This window comes from Seriola aureovittata, chromosome 22, assembly GCF_021018895.1.
Source record: "Seriola aureovittata isolate HTS-2021-v1 ecotype China chromosome 22, ASM2101889v1, whole genome shotgun sequence".
Classification (NCBI taxonomy): domain Eukaryota; kingdom Metazoa; phylum Chordata; class Actinopteri; order Carangiformes; family Carangidae; genus Seriola; species Seriola aureovittata.
The window spans coordinates 15,902,395-15,928,995 of record NC_079385.1 but is presented as its reverse complement, the minus strand read 5'-3'; the positions used below and the strand labels follow the sequence as shown (position 1 = coordinate 15,928,995).

At 40.9% G+C, this 26,601-nt stretch overlaps 2 protein-coding genes across 2 annotated transcripts in view; one reads left to right on the top strand and one right to left on the bottom strand.

Moving 5' to 3' along the window:
* sema3c (sema domain, immunoglobulin domain (Ig), short basic domain, secreted, (semaphorin) 3C) overlaps positions 1-17,588 on the top strand; it is a 41,983-nt gene extending 24,395 nt beyond the window's left edge. The window contains exons 6-18 of the mRNA XM_056367628.1: positions 1,625-1,715; positions 3,368-3,487; positions 3,606-3,748; positions 3,836-3,950; positions 4,477-4,546; positions 6,700-6,844; positions 7,489-7,711; positions 9,225-9,313; positions 10,613-10,654; positions 10,895-11,052; positions 11,985-12,052; positions 13,190-13,320; positions 14,892-17,588. Of these exons, the coding sequence (XP_056223603.1) occupies positions 1,625-1,715; positions 3,368-3,487; positions 3,606-3,748; positions 3,836-3,950; positions 4,477-4,546; positions 6,700-6,844; positions 7,489-7,711; positions 9,225-9,313; positions 10,613-10,654; positions 10,895-11,052; positions 11,985-12,052; positions 13,190-13,320; positions 14,892-15,314 (1,818 nt within the window). The 3' untranslated portion in view covers positions 15,315-17,588. The remainder of the gene's footprint in view (positions 1-1,624; positions 1,716-3,367; positions 3,488-3,605; positions 3,749-3,835; positions 3,951-4,476; positions 4,547-6,699; positions 6,845-7,488; positions 7,712-9,224; positions 9,314-10,612; positions 10,655-10,894; positions 11,053-11,984; positions 12,053-13,189; positions 13,321-14,891) is intronic.
* A 1,166-nt stretch (positions 17,589-18,754) lies between these two features.
* Positions 18,755-24,190, bottom strand: cd36 (CD36 molecule (thrombospondin receptor)). The gene is made up of 12 exons (XM_056367629.1): positions 23,749-24,190; positions 23,231-23,391; positions 22,932-23,076; positions 21,485-21,640; positions 21,287-21,378; positions 21,053-21,102; positions 20,842-20,911; positions 20,377-20,564; positions 20,103-20,221; positions 19,940-20,013; positions 19,451-19,505; positions 18,755-19,343 (listed from the first exon to the last, which is right to left on the bottom strand). The coding sequence occupies exons 1-12, from the start codon at positions 23,869-23,871 to the stop codon at positions 19,167-19,169; spliced, it is 1,410 nt and encodes a 469-aa protein (XP_056223604.1). The 5' UTR covers positions 23,872-24,190; the 3' UTR covers positions 18,755-19,166.
* Positions 24,191-26,601: the final 2,411 nt, after the last annotated feature.

Below are 26,601 nucleotides of genomic sequence, written 5' to 3'. Positions count from 1 at the left end.
ATTGTTTCTATTCTTTTACTGGTCTGTTAGGAATTTACAAGTGTCACCATGTGATAATAAAAAAAGTGAAAGACTTCAGAATTTTATATGAGCAAAGTTTTCATGTAATCGGTTTGATGCCACATGAGAGGAGATGCTGAGGATAAGAGGGAGAAAATGGAGCTCTAATGTAAAGGCATGGGGGGCAGATTTCGAGGCGCTGCGCTCTCATCTCCGGCCACACAGCTCTGGAAGCGAGTGCGGGGAAGCCCTCCAGGAGAAAAGTGCTCACTGAGTGAACAACATGCAGCCGCGGACTGCCGACCGCTGCCAAACACTAATAGGCAGAGTGAGAGAGCTTCCAACCAGGCTCTTTCCGCACTGCAGAGCCTTTTGTCATTTTGGGGTTTTTTTTTGTTTTTTTGTTGTTGTTTTTTTTTTGTTTGAAAGTCAGACTGCTCTGTTTGCAGTTTCTCAGCTCAAACATGTCAGTGTCTGAGGAGAAGGGATCTGTTAAGTATAACAAGCTGCTGCAGTGAGAAGTTGACGCCGAGCTCACAGCGCGGACCTTTGCCCTGAGAACGTGCCCCAGACTATTATGTTGTTTGGAAACCCGATAGGATGGCTGCACCAGACAGGTTATTTGCATGTGTCAGTGGTTTTGTGTCGTGAGTTTGTGTCTTACTTCTTGAAAGTGCCCCTCAGATACATAGTGAAACATACGCTGCAATAAAACATCTATCTTACTGAACTCAATTAGATTTTTATTCGGTCTTTACATTTTTATAGGGTGTAATTATTCCACTTGTTTACACAGAAGCTTGCCTTTCATTTTTTCAAACAGTTGTCATTTGTTGAAAGATAATTTTAAAGTTCCTTGCTAGATATGTTTTAAGACACATAAAAATGATCTGATCTTAATAATCTATCTGATATGGTTTTTCCCCAAAAAAGTGCCATAAACTACTTAAAACTTTTACGCAAGTGGTGATCTTGCAAACACCCAAGTGAAGTAGCGATAAGCAAAACACATTTTTGAATGGAGGGGCCCTTTAAGGTTCATTGCAACATCGAATTACTTGTTAAAAATGGACAGTTTCTGTATTGTAGAGCTTAATGACAGAGCCTACCAGATGGAGTCAGTCCACCTCCAGAGCCTCTTGGCAAACAGCAACATTTTCCTGAGAAAATACTGCTGGGCTGACGTCACTCATGCTCAAGGAAGTATCAACACCACCGCGAGCCAGACCTGAATAGGGATGGGCCTAGAAACCTTATAATTTAGACAGGTTGGACCATCCAGTCCTCTACCAGGAGGGGAGTTGAAACTTGGCAGCCTTTCCACCTGAGATGGAGGAATTATTATCCAACACATACAGGGAAATTCCTCCTCTCCTCCCACATGGAATGTTTTTTTTATTGTCCCACATGGGCCAGGGACGGCAGAGCAGGCCAGGACTGCTTTTTGTGCTTCCTTAAAAGCAATAGGGACAGAAACGTGAGCAGGGGTAGCTTACAGGGCATTTGGTACGCTCACACATGCAGTTTTATTTTAGCAGAGTTCACCAGACTGAATAACTTATCATATTAAACTGTCTTCAAAATCTCTGACTTCCTCTTCTTTTTTTCTTTTTTTCTGTGACAGGAACAAGTGTTTCACATTGACTCGAGGACCGAATCTGGAAAAGGGAGGTGCTCCTTCAATCCTCAAGTGAATACAGTCTCTGTGATGCTCAGTAGGTGCCTCCTTCCTCCTTCCTACTTCCTACACGATCTCAGACTCTTCATCAAACAAATGTGAACAGTAAACAGCCATATGGGATGGAACGTGGCAATGGGAATTATGGTCGTGTTACCAGCCAGTGAGCATTCACATCTTGAGATATCTCAGTACAGTTCTATGACTTCAGGGTTGCTTTGCGTGAGAGTTTTCTATTTGGGTTTTATTACACTGAACAACAGTCTAGTTTGGCTGTTGTAAGATGTGAAGTTTTCAGGGTCTTCCACATTACTTAGAGCCAGGTTGAGCTGGATGTATCAAAACTTTCCAGTTGTAACTGCAACTGGGATGTTGATGTAGCCACTATTTTCAAGTCGAGAGCTGTTGAAGGAAACTGTGATGTTCATGTAATAGATACTTGGCCTGATATGTATTCAATAACTCACACACAGAGTGGTGGGGAAGAGGAGGATCATCTTCACCTGCGGAGGAAGCAAATCTGTTATCTTTCAAGGTTTGCCAGGGATAGTAGAGATAAGTCTGCTATTGTACCAGCATGCAGGTGTTTTCCTTGCTACCTCTATAGTGGTGACTGGGGTGAGAGGGTTAAAAGAAGAGTCAGAGAGGAGATTGTCCTGTGTCTTTGCTTTGCTGAAGGAGACAGAGGAAAATATAGACAGAATCCATAATTATGATACCTGTAGAAGTTATGATGACGGGATAAGCACACAGCTTATCAACCTTCAACCTCCCGGCTTGAAGCTTATAGATGTTGTTCCTGCAAATATGTCCCAAAACATTTTTCTCCTGTTTTGAAAAACTAATATATTCACAGTTTGTATTATTATAGGTTAGATTTTCTCACTCTAAAAAGGGAGGAAAATTCAAATTTCAGTTCAACTTTAACACACACTCCTCTGCCCCTCCTCCTCCCCCTCCTCAATTCTCTTTCATTTGATCTCTGATTGGTCGAGGCGTGCTGGGTGGCTGTTGACACGTCTAAAGACGACACACTGCACCCTCAGCTCCGCTTTCTGACACCTGAGCATTGCCATGTCAGCAGCAGCAGCAGCAGCTTTGCCAGCTAGTGAGCGACTTCAGAGATGCCCAGGAGGGAGGGGGAGGGGGAGGGGGGATCAACCTAAAGGAGGGAGGGAGGGAGGGAGGGAGGGAGGGAAGGGATGGGAAGGGGGGGGTACTCTGCCAAATAGAGTCGAGGTCAAAGTTAGCATAATGGAAGCTGTGATGCAGCACTCCAAACTTCCGAGGACGATCGGAGGCAGGCTCGATAAAAATCTGAGTCTCATCTCCCATCTGTATGTTTGATCCCTGTGTAGAGTGTCTGAGTGGATTATTAGCAGCAGGACACACACAGACTGTAAACCTGCTGTTTATTCTGGAAACATTTATTAAAAAGTCAAGCATTATTTATGGGTCATGCAATAAAGTGTTGCTGTATTTTAATTGTCTATGAAGCTGCATCAGCATAAAGCATATATGGTCATTTTTTATGCTGTGTAAAGCTTGTGAGTAGATTGTAGATTTTTTCATTTTGTGTGTGTGTGTTTGTGTGTGTGTGTGTGTGTGTGTGTGTGTGCGCGCGTGCGTGCGTGTGTGTGTGTTTGTGTGTGTGTGTGTGTGTGTGTGTGTGTGTGTGTGTGTTCATAGACCAGGAACTGTTCTCAGGCATGTACATTGACTTCATGGGGACAGATGCTGCCATCTTCAGGAGCCTGACCAAGAGAAATGCAGTGCGCACAGACCAGCACAATTCTAAATGGCTCAGTGGTGAGCACACACTCATTCTCTCAGGATTTTGAGTGCAGATGCTGTTTATTGATTCCTTTTTTTTTAATGTGTTGATGTCAGTGCTAAAAATCTCAATCTGCTATTATCTTCCATTCAGAACCAATCTTCATTGATGCCCACCTGATACCAGATGGAACAGACCCCAATGACGCCAAACTGTATTTCTTCTTCCGCGAGAGGCTGACAGACAATAATGGAAATACTAAAAATATCCACACGATGGTGGCCAGAGTGTGTCCAGTAAGTTCCCTCGTCTGTGCCTAAATAAATCAGCACTGTGTTCTTTTGTGGGTTTTCCAGTTGCTATGTGCGGCCTTTTGCCTGCAGAGCGACATCGGAGGCCAGCGGAGCCTGGTGAACAAATGGACCACCTTCCTCAAAGCCAGGATGGTGTGCTCAGTTCTGGAGGAGGACGGCACCGAAACACACTTTGATGAACTTGGTGAGTGAAACACCACATTTATATTTTATATATATTTTTCCTCTGTTCGTTATTTGACTGTCCAAGCTCCATTTTAGTTTCATGGTGCATGAAACAAGTTTAAAACTGTGTACTTTTTAAAATTCCCAAAATTGTGCTATTTATGTTCCATGGTTCCCTGTGATTGCTTTCTCCATAAACAATCCTTGAAGCCTCTGCTGTTTGGTCTGGATTAAGACTTTATCCCTTTGTCAATTTTCATAATTGTTCTGTTGCTTCTGGTTTCCTTGTATTTGTTCATGAACATATTATTCCAGCTTTGAAAACTGCAAACATCAGCTCACAGAAGTGTAGGCCTGCTTTTCCATTCAGGGTCATCACACTCTATCTGTCAGCACGTGTAGTTATTAATTCCTGCATGCATCATTTCTTTGGCGATCTTACCTGCAGGGGTGAGGTGATAAAGGCGTGCAGGGAATGTAATGAAAGTATTGCACACCTTTCTCTCCACATATGTGCATTTGTCTACGTGTGTTTTCCCTTTCAGAAAATGTGTTTTTGCTGGAAACCGATCAGCCCAAGGGCCTGTTGGTGTTTGGAGTCTTCACATCCACAAGGTAAGAGCCGATGGCAACGAAGCCAACTGTAACATTCCTGCAGGCCTCGGTGGTTATGTTAATTACTCTCTGGATATCAGTGGGAGGGGATGTGCACGTCAAAGGGCCTGTTACATAGAGACGTCATGTGTCATGTTGCAGAACAGCTTATACAGATGATGGACTGTCACTTACAGCGTCCTGGTGGCTTCACCAGATGGTTTTGTTTTTATGTTTTTTCCTTATGATCACAGGCAGTGGTGCACCATTTTGCTGACCGTGTGCATCACCATCATAGCGCATATTGATACAGAACATGTGTTGCATCGTTGCATGTGCATGGATAGTAGTAGACAGAAGGATTTGTGAGAGCAGAGAGAGTTAATTATAGCATTTTTACAGTTAAATGAAACCCAAGACTCACTATTCAGCATTCAGAGGAAAAAAACAAGGAGTGTCATTTTTCGCTTTCAGCTTTATCTAGACACACGGACAGATAAGCAGTTACATAAACATATATGGAGGGGAGATGATGTGATTGTTGGAAAGACAGAAGCTAAAACTTTAAACTAAAAGCTGAAATATTGATCTTGAACCTTGAAGAAAAACAACAATATAACTATAAATTTGTTTATTAGACACGTTTCAATTCAGATGTGATTTTCTTTTTTTTTCATTTCACATACATGTGTTACAAGCCTGATTGATGCCTTATGTTTAGTATTTTACATAGACTGTGCTGAAAAAGACCTGTGCTGCCAGATGGGATGCTGTTGACCCAATCTGGGAAAATTAGTTCCAGTAAGAGAAGAAAAAAAACACTTAGGAAAATAGAAAGTTCAAAAGATGAAGATAAGCTCTGACAAATATGACCTGATAAGAGTAACGTATGATAAACTGAAGCAATACTTGAAGGAAACATGGGCACACTTTGTTTTTCTGTTTCTGTTAAAGTGTTTGAACCAGCACCTGTAAAAGGTTTGTGTGTATAATGATAACAGTGTAGAAAGATAAGATTATTATAACTTAAGTGAATCCCAGAGCATCTAAATTTGAGCGCTACTTACTTTCAAAATGATCATGAAGGTCATCTAAACATGATCATCTTTGACATTTCAAATTAAGGAGAGAAAAATTTACCACATATCATATAAACCTCTGTGGTAACTGTTTTAAAGGTCACTTGAACCATCTGTTCTGATCTCTATGTCACGATTCGTTTCTGTGCTCTCCTGTTCGCTCCCCTGGATTTACTATCCCTACTCTTACTGTTGCTAATATTCTCTGCCTTGTTTATTTTGGCCTCCGTCTCCTGCCACCAGATGTCCTCAGACTTTAATCCCTATCCCGGTCAGCTGACTGCCACATCCACCTGCTCACCTGTCTCATATTCTCAATCACCTGAGCTTCCCCACCCACTCACAAACCTGTTCCCTGTTTCCTCATTTACCCAGCCAGTAGTTAAACCATCCATTTCCACCAGCTCTTTGTAAGATCATGTGTTTATGTTGCAGTGTGTTTCCCAATGTGCCTGCTACCTTTGTGTAGTGTCCTGTTTTCTGTGCTTTCCCATCTGCTACTCCATCCATCTGTCTTTAAGCCTGGTTTTCTTCAGTTCATCAATTTAAGTTCCCTCACTGAACCTGTGTTTGGATCGCCCCTGCCTGTGCTGCGACCTTCAGTTCTTACATTAATTGAAATCCTTCTGGTTGACCGGGGGTGACACTTCCACAGGCCTTCAAACCACTTGTTACCTCAGGATCATAGAAGGGCTACAGTAGTGTATCCTTGCTCACAGATCACAGCCAAACCAAACAGTGAGGTCCTTGACTTCTCTGAGCTCAGTGTTATTCCACTCTACACATTGCATTTCTTCCTCCGTCTTCACTTCACACAATCTGCTTGTGTTCCTCTTTTCAACAAAGCCTCTTTTATGTGTTAAGCAGTGTAGTTTTAAGTGAGTGGGCCAAACCACATCAGATAAAGGAGGGGGAAATAGGAACCGTCCCCACCGGAGTGTGGCAGCAGTTCCACCCAGACTGTATGACTCGCACATCCTCAGAAACACTGACCTTAATAAACAACCCCAGAATATTTTAGCTGGGTGCGTGTCAACGTCATGAGAGTAAGTTCCCACTGTTGTTTCATTGGAAATATGCATCTCATTTCCTCAGCTCCGTGTTTAAAGGCTCGGCGGTGTGTGTGTACAACATGGCAGACATCCTCACAGTCTTCAACGGGCCCTTCGCTCACAGAGACGGGCCCAATTTTCAGTGGGTGGCGTTCCAGGGACGTATCCCTTACCCAAGGCCTGGAACTGTGAGTTCACATTTAGGTCATACATGCATTTATTGGTTATTTCAGTGCATGATTTTAAAATAAATTCACATAAAATTGTTGTATCATCAAAATTATGATGCTTGAAAAAGCTTTAACAACCTTTTTCTATACAAAGGGTGACAACAACACAGCAAATGACATTCATACACAGTCAATGGCAGTAAGCCAAACATAGCATTACCCATTAAGTTCATATTATTCAAGTATTCCTACTCCATATAATTTCTCAAAGTGAAAATATTTGAGGACATTTACCAGAGAATTTCACAGTATTTAAAGTGAAATACACATTTGGGTTCTTTAGGTATTGCCCTTAACTGGATATAGAAGCACAGATGTAAATTTTCAAGTGCCTTATAATGTAACATATTTTCTCAAAACTGCAATGCACTGTGGACACTATTTTGTGTGTGTGTGTGTGTGTGTGTGTGTGTGTGTGTGTGTGTGTGTGTGTGTGTGTGTGTGTGTGTATGAACTAAATTAATATATAAAATAAACAGAGGCCCCAATCTCGACCCTTGTAGAACTCTTAGATTAATTATCAGCAAACTGCAAACATATTGCTGTCTATTATCAACATACATGTACTATATTTTGTCAATGACAAGACTTAATTTCTCCAGTGTCCCGGTGGAGCTTTTACACCCGACATTCAAACAACGAAGGAGTTCCCAGACGACGTGGTGACCTTCGTACGAAACCATCCAGTCATGTTCAACCCAATCTACCCAGTGGGGAGGAGACCCCTGGTGGTTCGTACCAACGCTGACTACAAATACACATCAGTGGCTGTGGACCAGGTCATGGCGGCTGACGGCAATTACCAAGTGCTCTTCCTGGGCACAGGTATGAATGAATGACCACAGACAAAAGTTCTATGTGTTAAAATTACAACAAACCAGCATGAGAAGGTTTTTATTTTTTTTATTTTTTTTATTTTTTCATAAAGATTTGTTTTTTGAAACTATATATTTTCCTTTATCCTATTCTTGAAATACAATTCAGAAACAAGTGAAATGATCTCACTCCACCCATAGTCTGGTTTTTGTTGCTTCTTCTAAGAAAAGCAACAAATCAATACCAGATTCCATTTTCTAGGTGATAAATATGGATCATGTTATCAGCACACTAAAATAGTAATAGTCCTCTCTTTAGGCTGTGGCGCCACAACAATCACTGCAATCCAACAAGGCAGGTTAGATATCAGAAAACAAAATTTCAAACAGAAAAAGCAATCCTCCTCTCTCATGAGCCATCTGAGGTTTTTCATAAGTAAATGATTGTCGAGTGGAGGCCTATTGCCACAGCTGGTTATCGGATAAACAGATAACAGAGGGAATAGTGCACAGTGGGTGTGGCCGCTAGATTGAAAACAGAGACATGACAACATGACACAGCATGCAGCGTAAAGTGTGCCACAAATAAGTCGTAGAAAAGTGACAAGGTCCTTTTTAAAAAAGAGGACTTTGAACTTTTTTATTAGATCAGGGGAAAGTGGGTTGAGATCATTTCACTTGCGTGTGCAGAGTTTGTTTTAATAAAAAGTCAATTTTGACAACCAGCCGTTCAAGATATTGTTGCAAGTTATTGGAAAAATCATTATCTCACATAAAAGACAGAATGTTTTTAAAGATTGATTATGGGAGTAAATGTTGCTCCAGAGACATTTCAAGAGAAACCAGTGTAGAATATATATATATATATACCTGTCTGGTATGTCTGTGCTTATAATGCTGTGGTTAAACAAAATAATATGTGTGTGTGTGTATAATTATGCATGCATTTGTGCTTGTGTGTGTCCACATGTGCACATGTTTGCATTCAGCGAGCAACTCTGGGACTCTCTTAAACAGCTGCTTGTGTTTATCAGGCAGCCTCGCCGTTCTGTTACTCCTGCCTGGATTCTTGAAGAGAAGCCAGTGCTGTCTAATCATAACTGGGCCCCCGAAATTGTGGTGTTTTGTCTCAAGGATGCGGGAGACGCTCTTATCAGGCCTTTCCAGGAGCTGTTACTGTCCTCGATCTGCTGCTCCAACTCCCCGGACAAAATAGTCTTATTGATGATGGCGCTGTAGCATTTAGCCCTTTTCGTGGCCCTTGTCCTCCCCTGTGCGAGCTTAAGAGCTTCCATTCCCGCTCCTGCCACAGTTGATTTTGCTATTGAAACTGGTCATGGCTATCATGGCTAATTCAAAAGCAAACACTGGCGAAGGAAAACAGACTCTGAGTTTATTTTTTTTCGCCGGCAGTTGTACTCTAGTTCCACACATCTCTGGGCATTCTTTGTTAAGTGTGTGTAGCTGCATGTGTTTCACACAGTTGTTAAACACATGTGTGTGTGTCTGTATTCTGCCCCCAGACAAAGGTACAATACAGAAGGTGATTGTCCTGCCAAGCAATCATTCCCTACATGAAGATCTAATCCTGGAGGAGCTGGAAGTGTTTAAGGTCTGCTGTCTGTCTTTCTCCCCTCTCTTTCTTTTTTTTCTTCTCTTTCACTTTCATCCCTTTTTGTTCCCAAAATCAAAGGCAGGGAGGAGGAGGGTGCGCTTGGCCACAACACAAAGCCAGGGGCAGACAGACAGGGGCAGGGTGGCATTCAGGAGATGGATGTTCTGCAGTGTAGTGCAGCGTAGAGTGATGGGAAACATGCTAACATATTGCAAGAGTCTGGTAGTTGACCCGAGTGAACTTTTGCATATGCTTATTTTTATTTTATTTTTTTTATCTTAGCTGAAATCACTAAAATTGTCATCAGCCTGTGATCAGATGTAAAGGCCATGACTCCTTTGATCTTCCACTGCACCTGGAGAAAGACAGTTTGAATCAGAAAAGATTTATTCTCAAAAAGTTGAATACATCTGGCAAGAAACTGATCCAAGATGGCTACCTTCTCTGCTATGACTTCTTCTTATTCAAGGAAAGCCTAATAAGCTGCTCAATCCTAAAAATTATTATTTTTTAAATAAATAGTTCAACATTTCGGCAATCATTCCTGCCAAGCATTAGAAGACAACGTCAATATTTCTTCTTTCTCATCCTTACAGTAAATAGCTAGCGGTTAACCTAGCTTAGATAACCCCCCCGTAAATCCACAATGTTTTGTTTTTACACTTACACAAATGAAACAAATAAGACATAACATGTTAATTAGTGAGCTTAGAGGTGCTGGCAGGCAGATATTGCACCTGTGAAAGCTAAGCTAGCTGTTTACCCCTGTTTCCATTCTTTGCGTTAAGCTAACCAACTGCTAGATGTAGCTTCATATTTACGGACAATGTTCTCCCCTAATTCTTGTCAAGAAAGCTAATACATGTATTTCCTAATATTCCTTTTTAAAGGACCAGTGTGTAGGATTTAGGGGATTCTTTTGGCAGGAATGGAATATAGTATTCATAATGTTTTTGTTGCTGCATAATCACAGGAAACAAGAATCCTGTTTACTTTAGCTTAGAATGAGCCCTTCATATCTACATAGGCAGCAGGTCCTCTTCCACAGAGCATGTCCATGTTGGACCGCCATGTTTCTACAGAAGCCCAGACCATACATAACAAACACTGGTTCTAGAGTTTCTATGTTACACCACAGGTTCCCCTACACAGAGGGGTAGTTAGTTGGTTGCAATCTGCACCTCACCCCTAGATGCCACTCATTTCTACAGACTGGTCCTTTAAAAATTGTGTAGAAATAATTGTCAACAATGTCTAAAAGCTCTGAACCAGGTCCTTGTATGTGCTTTTTTTCAGAACCAAGCTCCTGTTACAAACTTGAGAATATCCTCAAAAAAAGTAAGTATTCTACTTTGGTTCCCTGACATATTAAGTGCAGTTTTATTGTTTTAATGTGTTATTCAATGTCTGTGGCTACTATGTAATGCCCGAAACAGAAACCTCCTGTGCATGATAAGCCTCCCAAAGGCAAGGAAATAATAAGCCATAATTGTTTCGGCGCTCTGCCTCATTTTCCTGTCAGCCAGCCACTTATTAAGACAAACAGGGCGGCTGACATTTGAACTGTTTACTTTACAGCAACAGCTGTACGTCAGCTCGGAGTTCGGGGTCTCACAGGTCTCCCTGCACCGTTGTCACGCTTATGGCTCGGCTTGTGCTGACTGCTGCCTCGCCAGAGATCCCTACTGTGCCTGGGACGGACTCAGCTGCTCCCGCTTCTATCCCACCGGCAAAAGGTACACAAAGGTTTACAGTTTTAGGGTTCATAACGGTGGTTTTGTGCTAGTATTCAGTTTCTTTAAATTTAATGCAGGGAGGTATTTAGTGTCCACTAAGGGCTATTCTCTTGGCAGTGTAAAAAAAAGACTATGCAAGAGCTTTTAAGCCCCAACGCAAATTTTTCAGTGTTAATAACTGCTGACAAGTGTTGATTAAGGAGTCCATTCATAGAAGCTGCAATTCAAGGCTTTAGTGTTAAATACACATGAGCATAGTGCAGATTTTCAGATGCTATTCAGTATTTCTGTTCACTAGGGAGGTTTTGAGCCTCTAATAGCCAATCAAAGTAGTATTCAAATATGAAATCAATCAATATACCACGTGCGGTCATATTCAGCTGATGTACAGCAACATGTTAAACAAGAATAAAAAAGAGCAGCTCCGCAACTTGTGCGGCCAAACGTGACTGGAATCCTTCAGTAAGCACTTCAGTGTAAGCCATGTCACTAATGCAGCTTTTGTTGTTGCGCTCCTTCATTCTAGACATAACACAGACAGGGATGTAAGAGCGACACCTTGGCTCTAAACTGACACCTCTCTGGTCTCCTTCAGCACCAGCTGTCTGTCTCCTGCTATTTTCAGTCAGACGCAGGTCAAGTCTAGTTTGGTCACAGAACAAAAGCACGGCCGCTGTTTTCCTGTGGAAAAATGTGTCTGAAATGTGTCAGCTGTTTACATGCTCCTTTCCTCAAGCTGTTGTACATGACTGTGCACCACAGAGCGGAATAACACAGTCAGATTTTCCTCATATTGTTTTGGCAGCGAGTGTTCCCTCCATAGTTTAATATGAGAGGATGAAGGTTGTTATGATTGTGTATTTTTCTGTATTTACTCATACTGTTCTTATGCTTATTGTTATTTCTTTCTGTTTTTTTTTTGTTTTTTTTAGGAGAAGCAGAAGGCAGGACATAATGCATGGAAATCCACTCACTCAATGCAGAGGATTCAATCTAAAGGGTAATTAAAGCTGCACTTATCAATTTTTTTATATTAACAATGGGACAAATGACTGTATGCATTGTGAAAGGTGTTGAATTTAGTGACAACCCCAAAGAGAATTTTCACCCAAATTTGCAATTTCCCCCATTTCTATACTGTTTCTTAGCCTTTTTTTAGCTAGTTGTTTTTATATTATGGCTTGAAAATTACGCTGTTGTGAACCACACAACAGCAAACGGCTGTTCCCAGCGAAAAAATGTTTTATTGATTCTACTTTTTGCTGTCTTTATCAAGCACTTTGTAACATAGTCTTTGAAAAGTGCACTGTAAACAAAGGTTATTATTATTATTATTATTATTTTTATTATTATTATTATTACTATTATATTATAAGAAAACCTCTGATTAACCCACTGTCTGCTACCTGCCCAGCAGACAGACAGCAAAAAAAACAAAAAAGTAATTCAGCTTTAAATAGTTATGTAAGATGTGTCATTCCTCAACAGTTTAACACTGAGACATACACTGACAAATGTTCTGTTTGTAAAAAAATATGTCCTCATTGGATGGCATTAATTATTTATAAATTAAAACAATCATAGTGGTTTACACCAAGGCTCTAGGTAGCTGCACCTGTTTACGTGTGCGTTCTGGTGTGTTGTGAGTCCAGGTAGCGCACAACATCCTTCAAAACTCACTCAGTCGACTGGCAGGGTGCAGTCTAATGAGTGGAGAGGATTTGCTCCCTAGAGTCTTCCATTTCCGGGAGCAGTTTACATCTCTAAATTAACACGCGCTCGGGGAACCAACCATATGGCCATTACCACTAATTAGTCACAACCCTGTCGCACATCCAGCTGAGTGATGAACCATTTAGCTGCAACAAAAATGACACAGTAAATGAGACGAGACTGAGTTGGTACGATGCATTGAAAGGTTGTTTTGTTAGGCTGTAAAAACTGAGGAAAACTGGGTGGAGTTTGGTGGTGCTGCAGATGTCCGGACTAAGCTCTGTGTCAACATTTCCCTCTCACTGTTGGGACTTGAGACAGATTTGAGTCCATCTGTGGGCTTTGTGTCTGTCAGCAAGTGACGTCTGATGTGCCTCCCACGACTGTGTGTGTGTGTGGTTGTGTGTGTGTGGTTGTGTGACAGCCTACAGAAACGCAGTGGAGATGACGCAGTACGGTGTGAAAAACAACACCACCTTCCTGGAGTGTCTTCCCAAGTCTCCCCAGGCCTCTATTCGCTGGCTCATTCAGAGGGACAATGACAGGAGGAAAGAGGTCAGTTTCACATTTAGAGAGGTCAAAGGTCGACATCACAGCCAGCGTTTGCTTCATATGTAACAAGCTAAAGTGGAGCCAAAAATCCCTCGAGGAAGAACTGATTAAATGTCTTTTTTTTTTTTTTTCCTGATCTACTGGGAGCGTCTCACATCGTTAAATATTTCATCAAACATTAAACATGTCAAAGCAATCAAATGAGCTCACACGCTTGATCAGCACTTGTATCGCCTGAGGAGTGACACTGTGAACATTTATTGGCAGCGGAGCATCATAATGAGCAGTGATACAGATCAAACATGATATGTACCTTGACTAATGACTGGATTCTCAGTGGGGAAACATTTTCCAAATATTTGACACCCCTTAAATGGTGAGAGCACTTTGAAAGGCTGTGAAAGATTAAACAAAGTGGGGCAAGAGAGCACATCTGCATGATAAAGACATATCTTTTATGGATTTAGCTTTCACCTCTGTGCAGCAGGCTGAGAGTAATAGCTGTTTTATAGCCATTTCCTTATGAGAATAAAAGTTGGCTTGTAAAATAAATCACTTTAGTTGTACACTGTGTAATCATTTGTCTTTTCCAAACTAAGGCCAGGCTGATTTTAATGTAGAAAAGGACTAAACAGTGTTATATTATGAATGGAAGCATCAGATCAGTGTGATAGTTATTTTAGAAAACAGGATTAATGCCATGAAAATCTGTCTTTTCTCTGAAGGAATTATGATGCTAAAGGCTTTTTATTCATGCAGTCACCCATACAAATATACCCAATCCGTAAAACACCACACATTAATATAACTCAAATCCAGGATACAGGGCACAATAATTCATATTACTTACATGATCTGATTTTCAGACTTTCATATCTATAACAAGTATTCATTTCTTTCAACTGACGGTTCAACTCTTTTAAACTGAACTGTCAGCTTCTTTCAGTAATTTTACTTTGACCGCTACTTAAACTTTAACTATTTCAAATGTTTCAACTGCCAATTCTTAGCAGTGAACCCGTGTAAGAATTTCAGAAAAGGTCAGAAGGTTTTGCCATTTATAGTAAAGCTTATGGAATTGTGACCTACAAGAGAAATCTCAGTAAACACTGTCTAAAAACACACAGCTATTCAATTGTTTTTAATCATCTATACATCAGATTATTTCAGAGTTTCAGGAGCCATGACATGAAAATTTCAAACTGTTCAGTTATTGTAGTATTTATAGAACAGAAGATGGAGAAATATGTCATTTCTTTTTTTATTATGAAACCAAAGGGGTTCCTCCATCATACAGAATGGTGTCACATTAAAGGAAAAACCAACATATAAGGTGCATTAATAAGCTGTTGTGATTTAATGATGGTGGCAGAGAATGCTGTTGAGCATGTTGCTCTAAAATCTCCCATTTGGTTTCTGCATTCATGATATTTCTTCTCAGTTTTTTCCTTTGATTTGTCACATGTGTTTCTACCTTATTTTGACTTTGAGAGTGTAATTGGTTTTCTGGTCTAATTCTCTGCTACAAACCATGTGGATGAGGTTATGACACAACTTAACTGTGCCAACTGCAGGTGAAGCTGAGCGACCGTGTCCTCTCCACGGAGCACGGCCTCCTGATCCGCTCCGTCCAGCTGTCCGACCAGGGCCTTTACTACTGCCTGACCACCGAAAACAGCTTCAAACGCACCGTCGCCAAGATCCGCCTGCGCGTGCTGAGCGAGGCCATGGTGAGCATGCTGACAGACAAACAGCAGTCGCCGTGGGCGTGGGCCAGCTCTCTGCACCCTAAGGTCCTTTTGGCGGCCTTCAGTCCTGCGGAAAGCCTGGCAGTACAACAATACTGCAAAGAGAGGAAGGAGCTCCAGAACCTCCAGCAGAGGCAGCAGAAGCAACAGCCTCCGCCTGGGCCTCTCAGGGGGGATCTGGCCAAACTGAAGCCCCTGCTGGATCGGAGGAAGAGCCGCAACCGGCGGAATCACCTCCCAGAGGTGTGACTCAGGCAGCAGGCAGCTACAGACACTGACACGCACACCGTCCTCTAATCCTGAATCCTACCAAGCAGTTAAAAATCCTCTCATCTCAAACTGCAGAGCTCCACTGTGGATGTACAGTAAGACGTGGAGGTGGGTGTGGGGAGTTCTCATTCTCCAATATCTCTCTTCTATTTTTTTTTTCTTCTTGCATGAGGTACTGTGACCAGGTGGCTGTGACATACACTAATACACACGCACAGACAGCCACAAGCCATTCGTTTGTTGTCGCAGTCACAATACAAACCGAAGTGGCCCCGTTATGAGTGCCACTAATAAACTGTGGCCTCTAACAGGCTGATATTGCTTATGATAATACACTCTGAGACGCAACTATGTGAATCATATTTTAAATATCAGAGAGGAAATTGGACCGGCCGGATATTGGCTCACGGTGGATTTGTATTTTGTGGGGGGAAAAAAGTGGGGAGGTCCTTTTAACATCATGATAATAAACAGAGGAGATTGAAAAGGGACAAAAGGGAGACGGATGCATGTTTGACAGTGAGCGCTCTCTCCCTTTATGTTAAGTGTTATAGTAGCATTTTACTAGACTCTACTCACATTTGAATTTTTACTTTTTAACTAACAAAATTCTCTCTATTCAGTGAAAACTACAGCAGTCAATGGGCACATGTCGGTTAATAAAACACCATTTTTTTTTCTCCTATATATTGACAGCCTCGCATACTGTCTATAATAGCACTGTTCATACCAAGCACAGAATAAAAAGTGTTACATTACAGTGCCGTAAGGTTAAAAAGTTATTCATTCAAAGACCAACTTTACATCCGGAGCTGATGTATCCAAACATAAGTAGTAGTAAGATACTGAGTAGAATATTACATACAGTGTGAGTTGTTGCACACACCTTGAAATTATCTGTCCTATATTTATTACTATTACTCAGACGTACATGTACGAGAATGTACCTCACTGTAATTCAGCTGCATATTGTATCTGTATCATAAATGTCTTTATCCAGCACAGAAGCATGTGTATAGAAATTCATCAGCAATGTTAAACGTCTTTCAAAGGATTAGCTTGACATTATGGGAAATTAACTTATTTACTTTCTTGCAGAGAGTTAGATGAGAAGATTGATATGACTCTCAGTCGCTAAATATAAAGCAGGTCCTAGCAGACAGTTAGCGTAGCTTAGCACAAAGACTGGAAATGGGGAAACAGTTAGCCTGGCCCTGTCTAAAGATTTTTTTATCCCACCTACCAGCACCTGTAAAGCTCACAAAAAAGTCAAGTGTAAAAATTACCCTTTGAGGTTTTGCTATCTATTGGCTGAGCACAGTAACCCCCCACATTAAGTGTTGACTTCAATGCTGAGACTCCCCCATCCAAGATATAGCCCACGACATAACCCCCATAACCATATATATAACCGTTTTTTTGTGCTGGATTTTGTGACCTTTGGACAGAGTCAGTTTAGCTGTTTACCCCCATTTTCAATCTTTATGCTAAGCTAAGCTAAAGAGCTGCTAGCTATAGTTTCATTCTTTGGCACAGACATGAGAGTCGTTTCATCTAACTCGTGGCAAGAAAGCAAATAAGCATGTTCCTCAACATATCAAACTACTACTTTAATTCTTGCCTGGATTAGATTTGAGAAAACAAACTAGCAGATATGCACATTTTAGTTTTTGCCTTTAGGAACAGTAAACAATGGATGTTAATGTAATACCTGGAAATATAGTCAACAATGACAATTTCCTTCTTTCGATCTACATTTTCTACAGCCTGCACAGCAAAGTGGACATACTTTTAATTCAGAAGTAGTAACTGTCAGTGATAGTCTGTGAGATAAACCATTTGACATATGTGAATAGACCTTTTCAGAAACGTAGTAAATGTAGATAGATTATTTGTTGCTTGTGTACAGAGTATTTTTGTTTGTTTGTATCGTCTTTTTAATTTAATGTGCCAGGTTTTGTTAAAGTGTATCATTGTGTACATAAATTCTAAATATTTCACCAACTAACTCTGACTGTATCTGCAAATTGCAGAGATATACAGTATTATTTTCATTTTGAGAAAAGACTTTCTAGTTGTACCTGCCCTCGTACAGATCTCTGCCCCACGTTTAATAAAACTGTGTGACCAGCATCATGTCAACTTCAACTCAGTGTAATTTCAGTGTTATGAAACATATGTATTTCTATTTATTAATGTCATGATAGCCTGAATAAATCTGTTCAGATGAATCTCAATTTAAAAAACCATATACTTTATTGTCAGACTATTTTTATTATTGTAATTTATCAAAATGTGATCTTTTTCTTTCTGTTATTGGCCACTTCATCATCCCTCTGTCTGCGTTATAGATATCATGGTGCGCGTTATCATGGTACGTATATGATAATGTTCTTATTATATTACTTTAAAGGAATAGTTTGACATTTTTGGAAATGTGCTTATTTGCTGTCTTGCAGCGAATTAGACAAAAAAAATGATACCACACTCAGGTCCATATGGTAAATATGAAGCTACAGCTAGCAGCTGTTTAGCTTAGCATAGCACAAAGAATAGAAATGAGGGGAAACGGCCTGGTTCTGTCCTGAAGCAACAAAATTTGTCTCCTTAACATATAATACCTCCGTTAAAACATCAAGTTGTGGTTTTATTGAGGATTGTGTATTACCTTAAGACACCGCCTAGCTAGATGTTTCCCCTCTGTTCACAGTCTTTTTGCTATGCTAAACTAACAGGCAGATGAGCGGTAGCTTTATATTTATCATATAAACACAAGAGTGCAATCTTATCTAAATAAGAAAACATAGTGTATTTTAGAAATTGTCAAACTATTCTTATTACATGCAGGAAAAATGTGCGAGTTTAATATGTGTTAGTTTATCAGGGTTGAGATTTTCAAACAGAAACTCGCTTCCTAAATTTCAAAGATCAGTGCACAGTACTTCAAATACCCCAATGTTGCAAATTGCACATCCACACAAAGAGGAGGAAGAGTTGTGTCTGTTTTCATTTCAATGAAACACTCCCTCATATGTGTGAAATATAAGATTGAGACCATACAGTAGAATCAAAGACACCCAGGAGTCTGCTGAGGGTCATTTAAAACCCATAAAACCAAAGAGAGATCTCCTGCTGGGCAGAAATACTGCTTTCTCACCAAACAAACCCAAGTACCATTCATAACCACAGTGTAATCATCCCCCAGCCCATTTTTATTACTCTCTTTGATTTATGGGCCACTCAAGGTAAAGAGGAAACTTAATAATTTTGCTTCAGTGTGCACAATGCAGAGGTTTGTTTCAGCAGCAGCCGGACAGTCTCAGCTGTATTTTTGGGCCGTGGGGGATGTAGACCAGTTTTGATAGACTGGTGCAGGGTAAGAAAAATCCGATACTAGGGATTGGACACCCAATGAAAACTCATTTTTTCATCTTTTATTCATTTCGAAGACACGGTTCAGCAAAAGATATGAACATTTGTGCAAGATTAGATTCATGTACATTTCTTTTTTAGGATGTCAAACAAACTCATTTCTCCTCTGTGTGGATGAGTGACCTGACAGTTAAAGGAGTCTCCACCTGCTCTGCCTCTAGAAATACCTGATTGAGTTAATGTTACAGTGTTAGCACTTAAAATAATACTTGGCAAAATAATTCAGCTCTCGAGCTTTACAAAATCACAGTTTTCCCCCCCTTGTATCAAAGGAAGTATGACATTATAAATAACACTAAAATTACAAAAAAGTGCAAGTCTATATCAAAAAGGTTTGATGTCCCAAAGCAGCTTAAATGCACTGTGCCCACAACTTACACACAACAGACACTGATTCATTCACACAATCTTGACGTCATTATCTCTCCGCCTCACCACACAGTAAGAGATAAGGCACAGGATGAAAATGGCCACACCTGTGCCCAGCAGCACCTGCTGTATCATTTCCAACATCTGGATACGGGAGACTAGCTCCTCCTTAAACATGTCTGCTGTTGCGTCATCCAACGCAGCAGTCTGATTACACAAGAGGAGATAGAAAAAGAGAGGGGGACTGATTAACATGCAAATCCGAGCTAACAGACAATATATTTCATGACTGCAGGGCTCTATTTTTATCTTACCTCATTCATCCAAACAAGAGGGAATATGGTATAATCCTTGACTTTCTTAAGAACCCTGTAGGGAAAGAGTTCATTACTTGGCATCCAGTGCATGATTCTGTTTAAAACTTTCTGAAAGGAATAGTTTGACATTTTAGGAAAAACAGTTATTTGCTTTCTTGCTGGGGGTTAGATGAGACGATAGATGCTGCGCTAAATACGGAGCTACAGCCAGGGGAAAGTAAGCTTAGCGGTTAGCTTATTAGTCCATACAAAAAATTGTTCAAAACAAAGCCAAAGCCACAAATTGTTATTTTTTTTTTGTATCATGTTCGTGAGCTTTAGAGAATCTGGTGGTGAGATTTTGTTACTTTCAGACAGACCCAGGCTAACTGTCTCCCCTGCTGTCAGTCTTTATACTAAGCTAAGCTAACTATCTCCTCTAACTTTCGTCAAGAAAGCAAAGCTATGTTTAATTCCCCAAATATATAAAGGTAATGCAGAACTTACGTGATGACATCTGATGGTCCATACATCATATTCACTTGAATTCTCTTAGCAAACCTCAGGGTGAACCCAGTTGTCTGGTGGGAAAATACAACAAGAAATTAGCATCAGAGCTGCTTCCGCTTAAAGTCCGAAATAACACAAATGAAAGTCTGGAGTCTCTTACAGGCTCCACGTCTAGGAAGGTGTGATGATGCTCCTCACTGGGGTTGAGACCCAGTACAGACTCTCGCAGAGATGGACTGCCGTGAAGGAAGTGGGGCAGAGAGATGTAGATAGGTTTTCCTGTTCACATGGCAAGGAAACAATGACGAGTCAAAATGCCATGTTGCAGAGCACAGTGATAAAGTAACAGAGGAACATGCTGGGATGCCTGAACTCCCTGCTGATTCTGGATAATTGGGTAAGATCCTGATGCTGCAAACCAAATGCAAACTGACCCTCTTTACAGGAGCTGATGTCCAGTACTCCGGCCATGGTGCAGTTCTTGGTGGTGATTGGGTTTCTGCAGAAACATCTGTTGTCTGGGTTGACCATAGGGGAGGCCAGGGTAGATGGCTGGAGGGCGTAGCGGTAGACCTCAATCCCTTTCAGATCCATGCTTTTCTCAAAGCTGGCCGAGACAGACCTGAAGACAAAACAGCACAGGTTATTTCAAGAAACTTTGAGGACCTGACCTCTTGTACCCAGTAATCCTTAGCTTTATGGAGCTTCTTAATTCAGACTGACTCAAGTAGATGACTGGGGTTTTGGTATTGGAAAGTTCTGACCTCTAGTGGTTACTGAGAGGAAAGAAGTCGGTTGCAGGGCTCGTTGTTGACACTTTCTGCCCCATTTAACATTAGCAAGTCAGAGTCAGACTAGATCAGGTGAAATTGCTCCAACAAACCCAAACCCTTTATCACCTGCAGATGTCTGATGAGAAGAAATATAGAGGCTTTTTCTTATCCACAAAGGGAGGGAAGGAGGAGGCATCTGAGAAAAAGAATAGAGGAAATAAGATTAGAAAGGTTACTCGTCTCCTGTATTTAGAGCTATAGAAGTGTGTTGTAAGTGCCGATCAGAAAAACAGTCATTCAGCTTTTTACAAAACAAAAATTGCCACATGAGCTTCACCTGTCCCGTTGATCATGTCACAGTACTTGTCATTCCAGAAACGTAAGCTCCTGTTGGGCAAAATTGGATTAGTCAAACAAACAGCAAAATTACATATTAAAGTTTAAAAAATAAGTAAACAAACAGGATTCTCACTTGTCAAAATCTGTACAAACTGATTAACCTGATTTCATTGAACAGCCTAAAATATCACAATTAAAAAGAAAAAAAAACTAGATCATCATTGTGACTCACGTCTCTCCCTGCCACCTGTCAATAAGTCCCACTTTTGAGATGTCCTCCTTTCCAGTGAAGACAGTGTAGTAGCCATCATAGGTGCCATTGTACTAAGGAAAATACATTTAAATTGATTAGATTATGTCATTTGTGAGCTGTTACTCTGTCGATCTATTATTGTATTTGAGAGTAAGTCTAAATTATCTGTTTACTTACAGGTACAAATAAGCCCACAGTTCCTTTCAACATGGGGTCTGTGTAACCCCACAGCATTTCCTTCACTGTACGCTGCTGAAACAAGGAGGACTTGCTTGCCTTTATCAGATTCTCAAGCACAAGATGAAGTTGTTTTGGAACCAGTGAGTAAGCCGCCTGAAAAGAAACATCCAAAACATTTGGAAAAGCTCAGCAAATTATAATTTATTCATAACTGATGGTGTCAGTTGGAAAAGTGCAACCAGTATGGGTCCAGAATGATACACATGCAAAACACAAAAACTGCTGTGCACACAACTGCTGCTGTTGCTTCAGAAGATAAGACAGAAAATAATCCTCTTTTATGACTTGGATACTACATAATTACAAGTAGAGGCTCTGGTTGGAATTGCTTACACATTTGAGCTTTATCAACATTTGAAGAGAAAAGCACATACACTTTGCCCATAAACATCCATATTAAATTTGTGACCTTCAAGTTGTTCATAATGTCCACTCGCCCCCAAGTCTTCGTATTCCGCTGGGTTTTTTCAAGTACTGAAACCTATTCTTTTTACTTGATCTTTTAACTTTCTTTGTTATTGGAAGGTTCCTGATTTACATTATTTTTGCTTACTTCGCAATTTTATTTACACAAAGTTCTTGCTTGAGTTTAAACAGGAATTAAAGGAAAGTTCCTATATTTTTAAATCTAGGTCTTCGTGTCAGAAAGGTTAAAATTATGCTAATGCATCTCCCTTGTACGGATTCGGAAAACGCAGACTCAGGCCAAAAAACATGAATAGGGGTAAGCAGTGCTAACCTCCTAAAGCTTTCGCGGCGTAAAGGCGTAAAGCTATGCATAATTGATTGCATGCTGCTTAGAGTGACAGGTGGGTGATAATATGCTTGCACCGAAGTCTCAGCTCCACACATGCCCCACCTCTTTGCCCATTCTCTGATTAGCCAGGAGTTAGGTCGAGTCAGGCCCTGCCAAGATAGCAACAGCGTGGCAGCCCACTCTGAGCTTCAAAATCCCTCTTCAAACACCTATGGGTGATGTCACGGAGTCTACATCCATCTTTATTTACAGTCTGTAGGCAAAACATAGGCTGCTGTATTTCTGCTTTACAAAATGTGTCTATAGTACTCTTTTTTCTCTAATTCTTAGTATTCTTGCAAAAGTCTGGATTTTTTTTAGCTCTTTATGATTGAAAGGATGAACCTTGTGAGAGAAAAATCACTCTTTATACATATCACAACAAAAAAACACCTTGTCTAAGATGTTCAAAAGCCAAAAAGTTTGGGAACCATCACTAAAATGAGTGCTTGCAGGCCAAAGCAACAAGGCAGCACAGCTTGATTAGTCTTAGCTTGTCTTGGCCTTGGAACACTAGGTACAGTAACTGTTAACAGTAGAGCTGAGTCAAGTCAGGAATCACCGCGCAGTGGGGTGACACTCACTTACAGCCACAGCCAGGTTGAGGGAGGTGACATTGTCTTCCTCTGGTCCCACTGACATGGATGGCTCGAAGATGGCACCCAGAGGCAGCAGGAAGGAGGCAGTTTGATTTAGGTTGAACGTGACGTTCTCTTTGGGAAGATATCTTGTCCTGGAGGGGGAGGAGAGACTCTTAGAGTAGGAGTAGAGTACATTCTTCTTGTACATTATAGGTCATCAGATAAGCGTGATGGAGTGCTTATTGAGAAAGAGAGAGGCATACTGTGTTAAAGCAAAGATAAAACAGGTAATCAACTTGACCTTACCTGTATGTGTAAGGTCCTTTTTCCACCACCACTGGAATTGCGCCCTGCTGCAAAACCTCCTGAGGATTTTGCACGTGAAAGAACCAAAACTGCCGGTACACATATGCCCCTGTAGCCACCCAGTTGTCATACGCTGTCGTTCCAGGCTCAATGACGGCTTCCTAAACCCCGCAGACACACAGACAGTCTATTTTTAACATGCCTCAAGACTGCCAGCAGGCCAGCTGCCCTGCTGATACATGAACTAGGTGGATGCTCTCTTATAAAAAAAAAAAGAAAAGGTCTTAATCGCTAAAATTTCTCGGCACAGTTTCTAAAAAAGAACCACAGCTGATCTTTTGATGGATGAAAACAAGACTTGGCTTTCAGCACAGAATCATGTTTACCAGTTGAAGCAGCTTTCAAAAACGCACGCCGCTTGCCTCTCGTTTCTCCTGATTCACCTTGATCTCTGCGCACACATTCACACACTCTGTCACTCCCTATCCCCCGACCCAGGGTGAAACTGAGCACCATACCTTCTTCACTGTCCCCTCAATGACGCTGTTCCCCAGTGGGATCAGGACACCTCCCAGGATGGCTACCACCGCCCCAAACACAGCTCCAGCTATCAGCCCGGACCTTCTGTTGCAGCAGCCCATGGTGATGTACCTTCGCCTCCGTCCGACTGTGCGTCTGCCTGGCAGCCTGGCAGCCTGTTCTCCTTCTGTCTCTGTGTTTGTGGCGTGTGCGAGTATGTGCAGCTTCTCTGTGTTTGTGCCCCGGCAGCAGCAAAAGCACAGGCAGGCTGAACCATCAGAGGAGCTGACAGAGCAGCAGAGGCCAGGTAAAGGTACAGACACTTCTGTCAGCCGCCCAGGGACCTCTTATAAATGAGATTATATAATGAAATGCAAGGTTTAAGGTTCAGCTGATGGACGTCCCCCCTCAGGTATCAGTAAGCACTATCTGACTAGGTGATAACAGCTACAATATGCTGAGGAGAAAGGTTGAAAGAAGAGTTGGCGCACAGCGAGGAAAGTGCATAAAATAAAGTTAATTTCAGATCACAGGTCATGCCATTGATATTTTTTCCATAAATTTTGTCTCATTTTATAATAACTAAGAGCAATAAGATGAAGTTGACTGGACAGTCTTGAATCCTCGTTCCAGAGGATTTATCAGACTGTGAGACATCAGCTCTAGCTTTCTTGGTGACGGGTGACCTGGATGATGAGGACTTTCACTGATGTTTTATCTTTTCCTGTCTTGTTCTTTATCTGTCCTCCTATCTATTCATCTCTTGTCCTCTCTATAATTTAATCCTTTGCCTTGGTGCACAGAACATAAGTGTAGAAAGAGAAAAGGGGGAGCACATAAATGATTAAGTATATTGTTATTGCGCAGAGCCAGTTGACAAAGGCTTATCTGTATTTGTGGTTGTGTAGTTTCATGGGGGATATTAAAACAAATTGCTCTTTATCGCTCCTATAGATGTCTCCCCATGCTTATCTTGATTTATTATGATGTAAATGGTTTCCTTGCACATTGATGTTTGGAACTTAATCAGCAACAATATAATATTATGTCACAGCTCATTTGGTTTCTTATACACTAGTATGTCACACAACTGTTAAGTCATTTCAATTTGGTTTTAGAAAGTACACAAACAAAATAAGACAGATACTGAAGGTGCATCATCCTGGCTTTCACACAGGCTTATGCACTGCAAAAAGGTTAACGGGGTACTCCAGCTCTTCTACAACATTATGGGACTCGTGAGAGACAGATTTAAAAAAGAATCGTCAAAAACTTTGCAGCACATATCCTGATGTTTACTTCACCAAAACGCTAGATCCTACATTTCCCATAACGCAACTGAATACTGCCTATCCTTAGATCCTCCCTCCCTGGTGAATACATATCTTTCAAAATCAACACCCTCAGTTTGTGACGCAGGTTTGTTCTGTTTTAACACGTCTCAACCTGGCTTCAGAAAGCTCCTCCACTATACGACCTCTACCAAATAAACATTAGATGACTACTTCTACAGGTTGTGTTGTACTTCCTGTGACAGTTTACCTGTGACAGGTGACCCTTATGTATAAGATTTTTCCGCCTATACTGTATACTGCCCTGAAGCACTGTGAAATTAAATATTATTACCACTGGGGGGCAGCACCACCATTCCCTCACCCTTCAATGCATGTCCATAACAGAGAGCTTGCTTATACAGTGTAGCTCATCCCACTGTGTCTTTCTGCCAGAGACGTGTCTCTGTCTGTTTAAACAAACATTCTTGTCAAACACTATGAATCTCACCTGACTAACCTTGTTGTTTATCTTGTGAGTATGACTTCAACGCTTGGAATGGATTTCAATTTGTGTGGGCATACACCAGGCCTGTAGACTTTCTATTTCTCTGCCAGCTGCTTTTATTGGAAAACATATTATTGATTATTATTTAAAAAATTGTTTGTGATTCTTTTTTACATCCATTTAAAGTAAATGCACTTTGGACCAGGGTCTTGTGACGTAAATGTTCACTTGGTTGGCCTCAATTTCTGTAGAAGATGGGACAGGACGGGAGGCGAGTCTGACAATATACTTCAACAACTCAGCAAGCAACATTTAGAAAAACGCCAGGGGTATCCTACTGGGTGTCTCTGGCTTCCCTGTGCAGTGACAACAGATCACTTGTCAACAGAATAGAGAAACATGACAATTGTCATCAGGTAAAAGATTCCAACTTCTTTATTATTTTGAGTCTTGGACTAACTTAATGTTTCATTGTCATTAGTCAGGTTTCATCAAGTTACATTTAGCTAAATTCCTTTACCCCTGCACCTGGGTGAACTGTGTATTCCACAAACCAGTTTTTCTAAATCATCTGAAATAATCACCATCCACACAAAATACAGTGTTGTTTTTCATGGTTTATTTATTTATGTAGTTTCATAAATTAACATATACCTAAAAAGCACGTACATTGTCTAACTGAATAATGTAAACATACAGTATGTACGTACATGCTATCACAGAAAGAGTTGTGTATTGTCTTTTTAAAGTAAGATCAAAACACTGAAAAAATGTTTTACTCATAAATATGATCAAACGTTTACATACTCATAAATCTTTTATAACGAGGAACACTGTCCTTTTCAAAGAAAATTAATGCATTCAATGTCTGTGGTATTTTCTGTGTTAGATAAAATGACATAACCTTTTTGCCTAAGGGATACACCGCCTGTCTCTTGTTATCTCAAGCCTTGAGAGGGCCTGGATGACAAAGAGGGAAACCTCCAGCCAGCACAGGACAGAAATGGAAAGGTCAACACCACAAATTTGCATGTACTCCCATAAAGGCTCATTTGAAATGAAAATTTCATGGA

Bases quoted from the DNA above. Each gene is read 5' to 3' on its own strand.
- cd36 (XM_056367629.1), bottom strand. From the start codon at position 23,871: ATGGGCTGCTGCAACAGAAGGTCCGGGCTGATAGCTGGAGCTGTGTTT. The intron at 20,222-20,376 runs GTCAGTTTGCAT...CCATGTGAACAG, and splicing joins CATCAGCTCCTGTAAAGAGG to GAAAACCTATCTACATCTCT. The intron at 19,506-19,939 runs GTAAGTTCTGCA...CTTTCCCTACAG, and splicing joins GGACCATCAGATGTCATCAC to GGTTCTTAAGAAAGTCAAGG.